The 14,242-nt window shown below is 33.8% G+C and overlaps 1 protein-coding gene across 1 annotated transcript in view; it reads right to left on the reverse strand.

The window, feature by feature from the left end:
* Psmd14 (proteasome 26S subunit, non-ATPase 14) overlaps positions 1-14,242 on the reverse strand; it is an 89,654-nt gene that overhangs the window by 19,050 nt on the left and 56,362 nt on the right. The window contains exons 7-8 of the mRNA XM_027420326.2: positions 13,739-13,889; positions 2,335-2,442 (exon numbers count right to left, since the gene is read on the reverse strand). Coding sequence (XP_027276127.1) covers positions 2,335-2,442; positions 13,739-13,889 — 259 coding nt within the window. The remainder of the gene's footprint in view (positions 1-2,334; positions 2,443-13,738; positions 13,890-14,242) is intronic.

Below are 14,242 nucleotides of genomic sequence, written 5' to 3' on the forward strand. Positions count from 1 at the left end.
GACCAGGTTCAATTCCCAGCACATATGGTGGTTCACAACCACACAGAACTCCAGTTCCAAAGGCTCTGATGCCCTCTTCCTACCTCTATGGGCATCAAGCATACATGTGGTACACAAACATAATGCAGGCAAAACACTGGCACATAAAATACATAAAGCACACATAAAATATTTTTGTAAAGATATTGTTTTAAAAATATGGATAAGAAAATAAAGGATCTAATCCCATTAGTCTACTACCTAGAAATAATTGAATTCAACATTCTGCTAGTAAATACAGAGGTACAAGTTCTAAAACATGTACTTACTAAATGGAGAACTTGTAATTTAAATTGTCCTGTAACTGCTAAACAGTTTAGAATGTGATCACAATATTCTCTTACATCTTTAAGTACAACAGAGACACAAGTGCTAGAGAGTCATCAATGACTTCCAGAGTGTACATTAGTGACTGCTGTCACGCTTCTACAACTTACTTCTAAGTTGTCTTGGGAACAAGTTTCCTCTTAACACAGCTAACTTTCCCCTCAAGACAAAAGGCATGCTATTTCTGAAAGGTTCCTATCACCAACTTAGAAATGTGACATAGGGACATTCAGATTCAATTATGGACTTTCTATATAGTTTGTCTTACAAAATAAAAGTATTTTAAGGTGTGCCCCTTTTTGGCTTGATCCTATTTGTGTGCCTTAGTGTTGAAATTGTCTTAAAACTGTAAAGCACCCAAACAGATGCCATTCTGATGGGCATTACATAAACTGTGAAATAAATATATTTACAGTTTCTAATTGGGAGGAAAAACGAATTTAAAATGATGGGAAAATAATGCCACTTTTTAACTTACGCTTGAAAACTGTTTCAAAAGGCCCATTTTTAATTCCAGATAGAAGGCAGGATTAAAAACTACCAAGTGGATTAATAAAGAAGAATCAGATTTCAATATCAATTCTGTCTTTTAAATTAAAAGACAGCATTTTAATATTTTTTTTTAAAAAAAAAGGAAATATGCAACAGGTAGCTGGTGACTTGCAATTAGTGAAAACTTCTAGGAGAAATATACCATGTAGTAATCACAATGATTCTAGATTGTGAGATGCTATTTAACCTTTTGTAGAAAATAATGAAGCAGGATGATGCTATGGGGGTGTACAAGAAAGGTCATTATCATGGCCTAAACAGACCCAATAATATATTCTCTTGGAACATGCAAGTATGGGCTTGTCTGTGCCCAATCAAAATCACTGGTAGCTTATTTCATACTCATTATATTCTGTAGTTCCCCCAACTTGTTAAAAAATTTTTTTTCAAAAAGCAACATACTCAGTTCTTTGAGACAAAACCTTTCACTATGATGAAGAGCTAGAATGAATGACAACAGCAAAAGTATTTAAAAACACACAATTATCAAGTATAAGCAAGCAGGACCATGGTAAACTGCTAATGCCACAACTCCCCAAAGACAACACTGAGGCAAAACAAGGTTTTGGAGGGGGAATAGCAGTAGCTACTATATGTCTTTGTCTTGAGTGTCCTATGTAATCAAACATGGTATTTTTGTCTTACTAATTAATCTTTAGAGAAATAATTACCTACACAGACACAGATTGTGCACTTATAAACATATTTAACATAATTTCTTACAGACATAAAGACTTTTGTTTAAACAATGAGCCACGTGAATGAAACAAAGAAAGCACTAATCACTTAAAGGGTATTAAGTGTTTGAACTCCCAACTACTGTAACAGTAGTTGATATCACTAGAAGAACAAAATATAAACTTACCAAAAGTAATGTTTATATGTGTCATATAGGATTTTAATCAAAGGGAGGTATAAAACAAAAAAGGGAGAGTTAAGTACTACCTAAGAACTGTTTCTTGTAACCTTACTCTTTTTTTTTTTCCTTTAAAGACTGTTTAGAAATCAACATAGGTTAGCTAACTGCTCCCACCTGAAACTTTGATTGGTCCTCCTCTTAGATACTAACTAGACAGAAGTGTAGACCAGGCTGACCTCGAATTCACAGAGATCTGCCTGCCTCTACCTCCTGAGTGCTGGGATTATAGGTACATGCCACCATCACCAGGCTCATCTTGATATCATTTTCTTGATATCAAGAAAAGAATTATATATACATATATAAGTTTTGTTCTGTTGCACATGCTGAGTTCAAACTTAAAGCCTCAAAAGATGGGATTCTCTTTTAAAACAATAATAATAAAAGACTTTTTAATAAGAAAATTAAAATGATTAAGAACTAGATCTTAAAATTATGACAGCATATTTAAACATTATAAAACAGAGTTTTAACACATTTTCAATTACAGTCATTACCTGGATAGATGGCTTGTTTAAGTGACCCAGATTTGAAGTTGTTTGTCTTGGTTCATGTCCTAAGACCATCATATTAGCATTGATCAATCTGAAGGCATCAATAACAACCTGTAAAACAAGGTGTCAAGTCAATTCTTTTTAAAAACAAGTGTTAGTGCCAAGCAACAGTGGACAAGGCAAGATCAACTTGCATCTGTTTCTGGCCTACTTCCAGAAAATCATTTAATTATAACATTAATAAAAAGAACCTCCTGCTGATAGTGCCATCAGTATACCACCCTCTATCTTGTAATGTAAGGTGACACCAATTATTGCGATTTCCATGAAGCAGCAAAATATTAACTTAGCATTTTTATTATTAAAAATATGTCATTACTAAGCATACATCAAATAACCTTCATTGTTGTGCTTATTTGTTACCTAAAAATTTCCTAGTCAAAAAGAATGACAGGGAAACTAAAACTGAAAGTGAGCACAAGCTAAGGGACTACATCTAAGACCCAGCCCTGTCACATCAATTACGCCATCACAGTACTTGAAATGACAACAAAATTGCAGGTAGCACGTCACTTGCCCATGTATTCTCTACTAGTCAGATAGCCTTTACTTCTTCTGACTCTGAAATACTTTATGCCTTGTCTGATGGCTTTAAACATCCAAGCCACTGCTAAGCTAGGAGGCACAACATAAGAAAGCCAAGGTCACCCATGCTTTCAGACAGAAACAATATAATATGGTTACAAGCTCATAATTACAACTATATATACATCTTTTTGTCGACTAAAGATTCAAATTCCTTCATAACCCAGTATCATGTTAATTAGCTCTTACATATCAAGGGATTAACAAGAATCAGCTATTTCCCACTATTATATGGCTGACACTTTTATAGTCATCATTGGAATTTGAAAGAACTTAAAGCTTTTAAAAATGTGAAGTTTTAGATATTGAAAATATAGCATTTCTTGATTTACCTTTAAAAGTATTAACAAGTGAAGCCGGGCAATGGTGGCGCACGCCTTTAATCCCATCACTCGGGAGGCAGAGGCAGGCGGATCTCTGTGAGTTCGAGACCAGCCTGGTCTACAAGAGCTAGTTCCAGGACAGGCTCCAAAGCCACAGAGAAACCCTGTCTCGAAAAAACCAAAAAAAAAAAAAAATGTATTAACAAGTGAGACAGTCACTGTTATCCAGATTTGCTTTCGGTTATACAACTTGTGAAAGTACACTGAAATGTTAAAAACTACTATTTACAAGTTAAGCCAACTGAAATATAATCAAGTCCAAAAATCTACCTTAAGGGCTTCTTAGCCAAGCCTGGTAGTGCATACCTTTAACCCCAGCATTCTGGAGGAGACAGAGGCAGGCAGATCTCTGTGAGGTTGAGGCCAGCCAGAGTTACATGGTGACGCCCTGTTTCACACAAAGAAGTGTTTCTATACACTATGAAGAATCTAAAGGTTATAGTTACAGCAATCATAAAATCAAACCAAAACATTATGACAATACAATCTAAGCTGTCTGTATACTTCAGTTGTCCTAATAATGATAACGGTAAGTTTAAATGTTGCTTTTAATTCTTGTGGTCTGGATTTTTCCCAAAATTTCTTTTGCTCAAAGCCAAGTATTTAATCATAACCCTACACAATTGTTTTTAACTATTAATGGTAAATATAAGACAGCAAATCATCAGTTTTGTTTCAACTGCTTTATGATTCCATTCTTAGAGTCCAGTAAAAATAATTTCTAGGGAAAAATGTCACAAACTATGGAAATTTCATCTTATATCCCAATGAAATGCTTACGTACATTTTTATACCATTGCTTTCAAACTAAAACATCAGATGGCAATTTTCGTGCAAAAATGTATCATTTCTATGGAATATTATTAGCAGGTATTAAACATAAAAGTAAATGAAAATGCCAGTTAAGTCTTAGTTAGATAACATGACCTATTTTTAACACTAAATTTTCTTTTAAAAAAATTGAGTACTTTACAACGCTTTAAGAATTTCATATGTTGTTCAACTAGTAAATTATGACCCATATGAAATGACATGTTCAGATTGATAGTTCCTGAGCAACAATAGAAATGATTACACTAAGATTAAAGGAATTTTCTGCCATTGCTATAGCAACTGTCTTAAGGAAACTAACATGTTCAAAAACCTGCAGACCAAAATTAGATTTAGCATGCAATAAAAAAATAAATACGGCAATATATTCTACATTTTAATTTCTGTACAATTTTATAATTGCCTTTTCTGCTGTGAGAACAAGGGGATTTTTCCTTTAGAACAACCTATCAAAATAGACTCATTAATGTCCAGTACACTAATGAGCAATGGGTGAAGAAGGTGTTAATTATGCCACAGTAAGATTCAAGAAAAAGCCCTAGTGAGAACTTGGAGGTGTGTTTAGGCTCAGGGCGTTTCTCCATGTTTGTGTATTTACAGAATGATGCAACAGAATGACAGCAAAGTGGTCACTTCATAGTTAGGAAAATAAATCCAAGATGCAAAGTACTAAACAAAGAGCCTCCAAGAATTTAAGGCACTGAGGTGAGCAAGGGAAGAAAGAATAATCCATTCTTAAAGCATTCTGCTTTTTTTAAGGCTCATGTTGAAATATGTGTACATGAAACTAGTTTGTCTTGTATGTCTCAAAATTTTAAAAAAGAAAAACTGCATCAAAATCACCTCCCCACAGAAACAATAACCTCCACACTGAAGAATGAAAAATAAAAAAATTGCTGTCCATGCTGAAGCCCTGCAAACCCACTGAATCTCTATTTCCTAGCCTGACCAGTTAATTTTTTTTCTGGTACAAGTGCCTTGAGACTTTTCAGAGGTCACCGCAACAGTAGACAGCTTATAACAAAACCATTAGCAGTTTGGCTAGCTTAGGGAAACCTCTTACTTTCCTTTTTTTGTTTATTATCACTGCATGAATCTGCAGCATATGATAGTTTATAATTTCTCAGGCTTGTTAAATTCATGTTAAAGGTCTGTTTTCTTGTTGAATAAATTTTGTTCATATAATGCTGCCTATTTCATACACTCAGTCTTTAATAGCACCTTTGGTCTATGCGCAACTCACAGATCAAAACAGAGGACTAAAATAGGGGTTGATGATGCTATTTACATGTGTGATTCCTGCTGTCTTCTTGTTAGTAGCTTTAATATAATAGAAGACCTTGTCTGTTTTGTAATTAACACATCTTTACTGGAGAGATATTTGGAAGTGATTGCTGTGAATATACTGGTTAGTAAAATAAACACAATCACACACCACTTTCTGTTATCAGACAAATTTGTGAATTGTACACATTATACTCCAGATCAACAAACTGTGATATAACAGCCAAGTAGAAGACACATATTTATATAACCCTTTATTTTTCTGAAAATATGTATTCACTCTGACCTTGCAAATATAATTAGCTGAGGGATGTGCAGACTTCAGTACCATGGTTGCTTTACTAATTGCAACTCTTGGAAATAGATACTAAATATTTGGAAGCTGCCAATACAAAATAAAAACTGCATCTTTCTTGTACATCTGTCTTAGCTTACAAAAGCAAAATAGTTTGGAAAACAATACTGAGTTCCATGTTTATTCCAAGCACACCCAAGGGTCAAAGACCTATCATTTCATTTTAATGATGAATCTGGCTTAGGATTTAAGGTCTAATTATTTTCAAATTCATTTAATCCATATTTTTTACTTCTATGAGTATACCATAGTTCAATCAATATGCTATTTTTTTAACCCATGTTTCCCTAGGTCACTAAAAGACCAAACTAAATTTCTAAAGCATCAAACTGCAATCCTGATTTTTACATTCAAAGGAAGCTACATTTCCTTTAAGCAACACTCAACATACTTAAAGATAGGTAGTATTTTATTACATATGTAGTTCCAGCAGTGGTTATTGTTAATGCCTCTCCTCCTCACTGTAGCGTCCAGGGGCATTTTCAACAGCACTTACACTGAAGCTAATGACCAATGCAAGTGTTTCAAAAACACAACAAAAGAAGAACTAATGTTAAAATATTTATAATGCATTCACTTTCTTGAGCTTAAAGGGTTAGAAAGATGTAAATAATCAGAATCTTATATGACTACAAGTCAGCCTAAGACCTATAGTTAGAAATAAATAAATAAATAAATAAGACCAAAACCAATGCTAAATACTTACAAAAGAGAAAGGAGGGAAGACAACACAGTGACCAGCTAGGTTACATAGTTAAAAGCATGAAAACCTAGTGACAAACAGAACCCATCTCTAAATCACTATGAAAATGAGAAGAATGGCAACACCACACCAAACACTGTTGCCAAGAAATGGCCTGTTATCAACTGCTTGGTTTGTTTTTAGATTGTTTAAAAATTAAGAATGAATGTGACCTGGGAAATACTGTGGTGGTTTGTGACCATTTCGTTACTTCTGCTGCTATGCACTGCCATGCGTCTATAAGATAAAAACATTTTCTGCCTCTTGTAAGCCCATAGCATAAAAAATTCAGAGATATCTTACTTTTTATGCCATTTCCAATGAAAAGCACTAAGAACTAAAACTGACTCATGCCAAATGCATATCACTGAATTGTTGTGATTTCTTGGTCTCAAGTTTGCAACATGGAAATTATTTATAAAATGTCAATTTTAGCTCTGGAAAAGAAATTCCTATGTGAATGTACAGTTTCTTTCTTCATCCTCAGAGAATTGCTTACTGTAGTTACAGATCTGTACTACAATTTCAATATACTAGGGAAGAATAGGGATGGGGCAGAACTAGCATAATGTAGTTTTCTGACAAGTGAAGACATGCACCAAAGCTCAAAGAGTTAAACCCACAAGTTTTGAACATACACCCCTTAATGAAAACAAATCAATTTTTAGAAACTAGTATGGCAAAGGTAATTAGACATTTTCTAGATCCATGAAACATCACGAGAAGAATATACTTAAGTCATAGAAGGAAGTTTAGCACAATTTTTTAGTGGATATATATAGTCAGCCTAGTGTTAAGAGTTTTGAGTGCCTACACATGAGTCAGACTCATGCCAGACACATGAGTCCTCTCAAATTTTATGCCTATTACCTGCTAGCCAAGTGACTTAAGACAAGTTACTTACTGTCTCAATCGCCTTGTTTACTCACAGAGTTGGGGATAAGATTAAATAATACATGTGTACTTGTCACTATAGTTCTGGTTAACTGTGGTACTCACAGAGCTGTTCCCCTCAGATCTCTCTCGGTTTAACAGAACCTGCTGTGGACAGCACAGCTGACTTCTAAACTCCAGCTGCTACACCTTTTAATACACTGGGCAGTCACACCAGGCAAGACATCCCCTGGGCTGCTCCCAGCCAATGACTAAACACATCCCTAAACACAACCATGGCACAAGAATCTAATCATCTCTGCCAAAACAAAGACATCTTTGAAAAGTAACTATGAATCAACAATGCCCCACCACCCAACCTATGGTCAGGCCAATTTCCTTTTGTCCCATGGCATGGTCAAATTTAATATGTCTGAAAGTTCATGCCTTTATCCATCATGATTGTTTTCTCCAAATAAATCTGTCAGTTGTCTAATTTCATTTTGGTACATGATCCCTGCAGCATCTAACATGACACAGTTAACAAAACATTGTCACTCCTTCCCTTTCCTCCCACCAAACCGTCCCATGAACACCCCCCCCTTTTCAAATCAAATGCATGGCCTTTTCTTTACACACACACACACACACACACACACACACACACACACACACACACACACACACACACACGTATAATGAAAAATGTCTAGAACCTTTACTCAAGCATGATAGATCTTTTTCAACTCACAGGTCACAAATAGCACACTTAATACTGAGCTCCTTAGGGGACTTCTAATGAGCTTCAAGAGGTTGCTGTCTGTTACCAACTAGAGTGTCAGTTGTCTTAGTAGCTACAGTCAGCCTACACAAAATGAACAAGTGATTTCAGATCCTGTTCTAGTATACAAACTGTGGTAACAAAACTGATGTTCCTGTTGATGAATCCATATAAAGCAAAGGATGAAAAGCCCCTAGGTAGTAAAGGACTAAGGTTTCAAAGTGTTAGCATGGCAATAGGCAGGTATAGTATCTTGTGCTATACAACCAAATTATGCCATTGAAATTAGCATTTCTCAAAAGATAAATGTATTTAGCATGAAAAACATCAACTAAATTCCTACATATAATTTAACTATTTTAAATTTTGCTAATTAATAGGTAGTAATTGTCTTTCCAAACCATCTCAATAATTAAGAAGTAAACTGTAATGGATAATAACCAGATAACATCAGTTTATAAATAAGGAAACTAAGGTTTATACAACTCAAGTAAATTAAATGAAATGTTACACATATAAGAGATAGAACTATGATTTGTACCTATATGGACACTAAAGCCAGTTAACTAGTTATTAGCAAGCTATCTGATGTAGTAACTACACTAACACAAAAACTAAAAAAGACTAAATTTCAGTCATACAAAAGTAGGGTTTAAGGATTTAATACTGGGTATCTACTCCTTAAGAGTAGTTACGGGATAACAATAAAGACCACCAAAATGGCATAAAATAAATAACAAAATGAAAAACTCCAAGCAAGTATTTTTGTGTACTATTTTATGTGTGAAAAAAGCTATCAATTGTCTATTTAAAAAGCCTTATCATTAGGTTTGACAATATATACTCTCATTTTCTTACTACTTCTTAGTTTAGTGCATGTAGCACTTGGAGAAGCAGACTCACCTCTCAGTCTCACCAAACACTGTTTCTTTTAGAATAAAAACTAGACAATAAGTCTATTTAGGATGTAAAATGTGGCAATAAACATCTATTACTCTGCTAACTAATAGCCTAATAATAACTGAGGAATCCCCTCTGTCTTTGAAGAAAATTTACCCATTATATCAATTCTTCTTAGGAAATTACAGTAACACATTAAACATCTCAAAACTAAGGTCTAAGTTCAGAAAAGCCTCTCTAAAACTGACAATTGAGCTCATGTCAAATCACATACAAAATCATCTTTAAAATGAACATGTGATATTGCAGGAAAGATTTCTTATTTAAAGTCACTGTTACCCACACAAAACTTACACTAAGAGTAAGAGACAAAGCTTAGTCTTTTCTGTATCTCCAGTACATAGCCAGCACAGTGTGAATAGCTGGAGATGATTAGATTGTTAGGGAAGTGAAAGCATTCAATCAGCCAAAAGTCAATAATATTCTTATAGGTAATGGGACATTCATTGTCCTAAACTCTATTTTTCCTAAACTAATACAGCTACATTCAAATTAATTTTACACATAATCACACACTAGAAATGAATAGCAAGTACTAAAGCAAACTCAATTAGGTCACTGATTGTATTATTAACACAGAAGTTTTAGCTTAAAACAAATGCTACCTTTATATAACATCCCTTACATGCCATTAAAATCTTGTTGGAAATTTATATCATCTGTATAAATACTATAGATTTTTATCTCTTTACATACTTGTTTTTTAATGGGAAAAAAGTAGACCTATTATTTAAGTAATTCAAAACTATCACCATCTTAAATTTAATATGAAATGTGAAAACTACATTTTCCCAATCCCTAAACATGTGTGTGTGGGGGGGGGGGGCGTAAGCCCTTGGAATATTCATTCTCTAATTCATTTTTCCTGTTTGTATTTATTTTCTAGAGCTCCATGTTTAGTAAAAGATACCTTGTTTTAAGTTCTAGTTTCTGTGAACGAATGAAAACAGACCACCTAGTACAGTTCTCCTTCTTCTGTCTTCCCACATGGCACAGTGCTTCTTCTCTGAGCAGTGTCTTGCTCATCCAGCCTCCCAGGCTTAGCCACAGCTTAACTTGCTCTGCTCAAAGCATACTGCTTTCTATGTTACTCTGCACTTACTTATGCTATCAAAGTGTACTTTTATATTTTGGTAAATATGGGATTCTGATCTGTAATTAGATAAATACATCTTCAAAAGTTTACTATTTCTCATTAGATTAAGTAAACAAGTTTGAAGAAAACCCAGCCGTGGCTTAGATTAAATGGTCATTCGTTACTCTTAAGTTTTCAGCAGAAAACAGGCACTATGAAGGAACGCAGCATCTACATACTAACAGTAACCTAGTTAAGAAAAGTTAATGCTTTAAATCAATAACATTTTAAAGAATTAACACCTAAGTGTATAAATGAGTTGCATAGTAGTTTTCAGATGTTGCTCAAAGTACCCCTGCAATAAACACATGAAAGAAGTGTAGCAGTGTGACACATTGAATCAACTTCTAGACTCTGTGCTGGATGGATCATGCCCCACTACAGTCTGACTACACAGCAAACTAGGCAAGAGGCTACCACTGTGCCATTGGAAGATCTGAGCATAAAATATCTGGATATGTGCACTTTACAAATAAACTGAAAACTAAAAAAGACAATCTCAAAACTATTTCACTAACTCAAGAGCTCAATGGAAATCTCTATGAGCTTACTCTCCACTTATTTTATGAATTCCAACAGCAAAGACTTTCTCTTGTATCATTTAAAACATTTGAACTGTATAAAGCACTGAATGGTATGGATTCATCATACAGTGCATTTTATTATTCATGGTAGTCTTGCCATTTGTTCCTAGGGATGTCTCCAAAGGTCCAAGGGAATAAACCTATCTAAACATAAAATTAATAGAACACCCACCACATGGACGAAAAATCAATTCATATATATAGTACCTACTATAAACTGTATGAACTACTGTTTCGATAATTTAGAGAGAAACGTAAGTTCTCACCCGTGACTTAGGCTACAGGAAGCTGAAGGGAGTGATAACCTTGTCACACTAACTTAAAAGTCTGTGCAATGACCTCTGGTGCTCATTTTCCACTCCCGAGTTACTCTGGTTATGAATAACCCATAAATTGTAATATTAAAGAGCAAATAAAAAGCTTAAGGGCTATATAATTTTATAAGAGTTGGATTTCTATGTTTATTTTTACTAGTAACAGTAATAGCAACAGTAACAGAAGTAGTGGATTAAGTCCAAATGGTTACTACTCTAATACAGATATTATTCAATAAACTATAGTCTACTCAAGTCACCCTAAACAAAAGCTGAGCTTACTAGGAAGGAATTAAGATGACAGAGAAAGAATCCACAATTATCTAAATTGCTCAAAAACATAGGTAATATTGGAATTTATAAAAATGAAAATATATAGAAAAGAGGTTTTAATAAAAGTACGAAGAGTTCCAACTTTTGTTGGAACTAAAACTGTCATTTTTAACTCTTGATCTAATCACTGTTTTACTAAATATTTTGACAGTGTTGATAAATCACATACCAGGAAGGGAAAGTACAATGCTATTTTTCATTTTTATAAATTTGTATTCTTAAGTTTCATGATTTAACTAAAATATTCCATCATAGATTTAATAGCATTTTGTTTGATTTGTACTGTCAAAAGCTCTGACAGTTAAGAGGAATAAGATACAACCAAACTCAGATGTCACAGAGATGGGACTATATACTGAAAACAAACTGATCATTTCAATTAACATAAAGTAATTTTACATATTTTTTTAAAAATTACATTGACAAAACCTATACAAAAAAGTATAGTTTTAACTGTAATTTTCACTGAATATGAATTGCAACTAAATAGAACTAGTGAGAATTCATTATTGTACAACACTTGAATATAAGTTTTTAAGCTAAAACTGCTATTTACAATTACACTTGAGAGATAAGCCTTAATTATTGCTTATAAACTACTGTGAAGGGAGCTTCACAAGCTTTAATTCTGTATTTCTAGAATAATTATTATTAAATTATGTTACTGAAAAGGCACCTTAAACACCAGAAAGTTATACTGTACTCTAAACCATAAAGCTAGTAAGCAATAAGGATTTTCAATTCCTTCATCGGTATTAAGTCACAACAAACCTAGTAAAAAAAGAAGGCAAATAAATTTAAATTCAGGGATACAGCTAACACTAGACGTTATCTTAAATTGCTAGTCCATCAGTTGGTAGTATTATTATTGTTTGAGGGGACAGTTTTTGCTTTTGAAAACCTACATTACATCTCATAGGATCATGCTTTAAAGAAGACCTCAATTTTTATACATCATAATAATATGGTATCAAAAAACATTCAATTTCAAATTTGTAACACAAAGAATCTGTGTTTTAACAATCCCACTTAGTTTGTTTCAGCTGCTGAGTAGATGTAAATGTAATCCACACCACTATCAAACTCTAGGTCTAATAGATATCAAGCTAATATTTATTTCTAAGTACTTTAAAAATTATTCGTAAAACCTGCAAAAAAAGGATTCCGTGAGTGTATTGTGATTTGACTTTAACAATTATTCTGCACTACAATGGAAGTACATGCTCAAACAAGACACCTCAGCAGTATTTTAAAGCAGTAACCACCTAGCCAATTTCTGTATGTTCTGTAGTTTTTCTAATCCACTCTCCCTGTGGTTGAGCAAAATCGAATTGCCTCTCACATTTGCAGACAGCTCTGTGAAGGTGATAATAGAGCTGCACCCTGCTGTCATGAGGCAGGAAATAGGAAAATGGCATATGGGGCTAGAAAGAAAGAAATAAGGGGAAAGAAAGAACGAAAGAACGAACAAAAAAAGAGAGAGAGAATTAAACAAGAACAAAAGAGATTTCAACAAAGAACAATATAACCCAATGTGTTTTTGCAAGCTAACCTCTTTTCAGAATCAGTCAGCATATTTAATCATTCATCTGTGTCCTCACTACAGATACATGAATGGTTGATTACCAAGTCTTTGGGCAAGTTTTCATTGTCTAAAATATTTGGAAAATACAACTCCAGAATATATCTTGCATAATGTCTAAAAAACAGAGCCCTTTAAATAAATATTTTTAAAATGTGCTGATATTGAAATATTAATAGAATGTATAAATCAGCAAACATTGTTTTATATAAATAACAATCCTATATATATATATACATATATATATATAAAATGTATACATAGGACTTTATACATCCTATATATTTATGATATATATAGGATGATAAAACATGGAAATGGGATGTATAAAGCTTTTAGCATGTCTTAACATTAAAATTTATGATTTTTTTCAAAAATTAAGGAAAAATATTCATTCATGATAATAGTAAACTAAAAATAAAATCCCTACGTAATTTGTTAAGTTGTTAATACCATGCCATATACTTATGGACTTGTAGAATTTAAATAAAAAGCATTTGTGTACATGTGTTTAATTAAGAACACTTTCAAATAAAAAGGATTTTTTTACATGTATGTGTATAACAAGTGGCAGTAGATGGCAATAAAGTTAGAATTGACTCTACCTTTCCTTTTACACTCTGAATGGGATCCACAACCACTGCCACAGCTCTCTCCGACAAGGCTTCAAAGCTCTGCTGAGTGTTGATATCCACACCAGAAAGCCAACAGCCAAAGCCAGGGTGACTGTGATACCAACCAACAACCATCTCAGGCCTGAAACAAAGAGGGCATTCAGACACTCAGAACACAACAAGTAATACACTGATGATATGAAAGAAACAACACACTAACAGGGTATAAATTAAGAAAAGATGAAAAACACACAGGTGTGAAAAAGCACCATTAGAAACTCTGAAATCGGACACCGTATTATCCAGAAAACATGGAAATGAGTAAGTGTGACAAAGGAGTGCTATCATTAAGAGATGCACATTAGCAGTGGTAGATAAGGCTTTCAGTTTTTCACCTTGTTACCACACTTTCTCAGAGCCAGTTTTTAGCCTTTCAGCATTCAAGTAAATATCTACTCTTTAACTCCTTAGCTCTGGGAGCTTGATTTTCCAGGC

Source organism: Cricetulus griseus, chromosome 6 (genome assembly GCF_003668045.3).
Source record: "Cricetulus griseus strain 17A/GY chromosome 6, alternate assembly CriGri-PICRH-1.0, whole genome shotgun sequence".
NCBI lineage: Eukaryota > Metazoa > Chordata > Mammalia > Rodentia > Cricetidae > Cricetulus > Cricetulus griseus.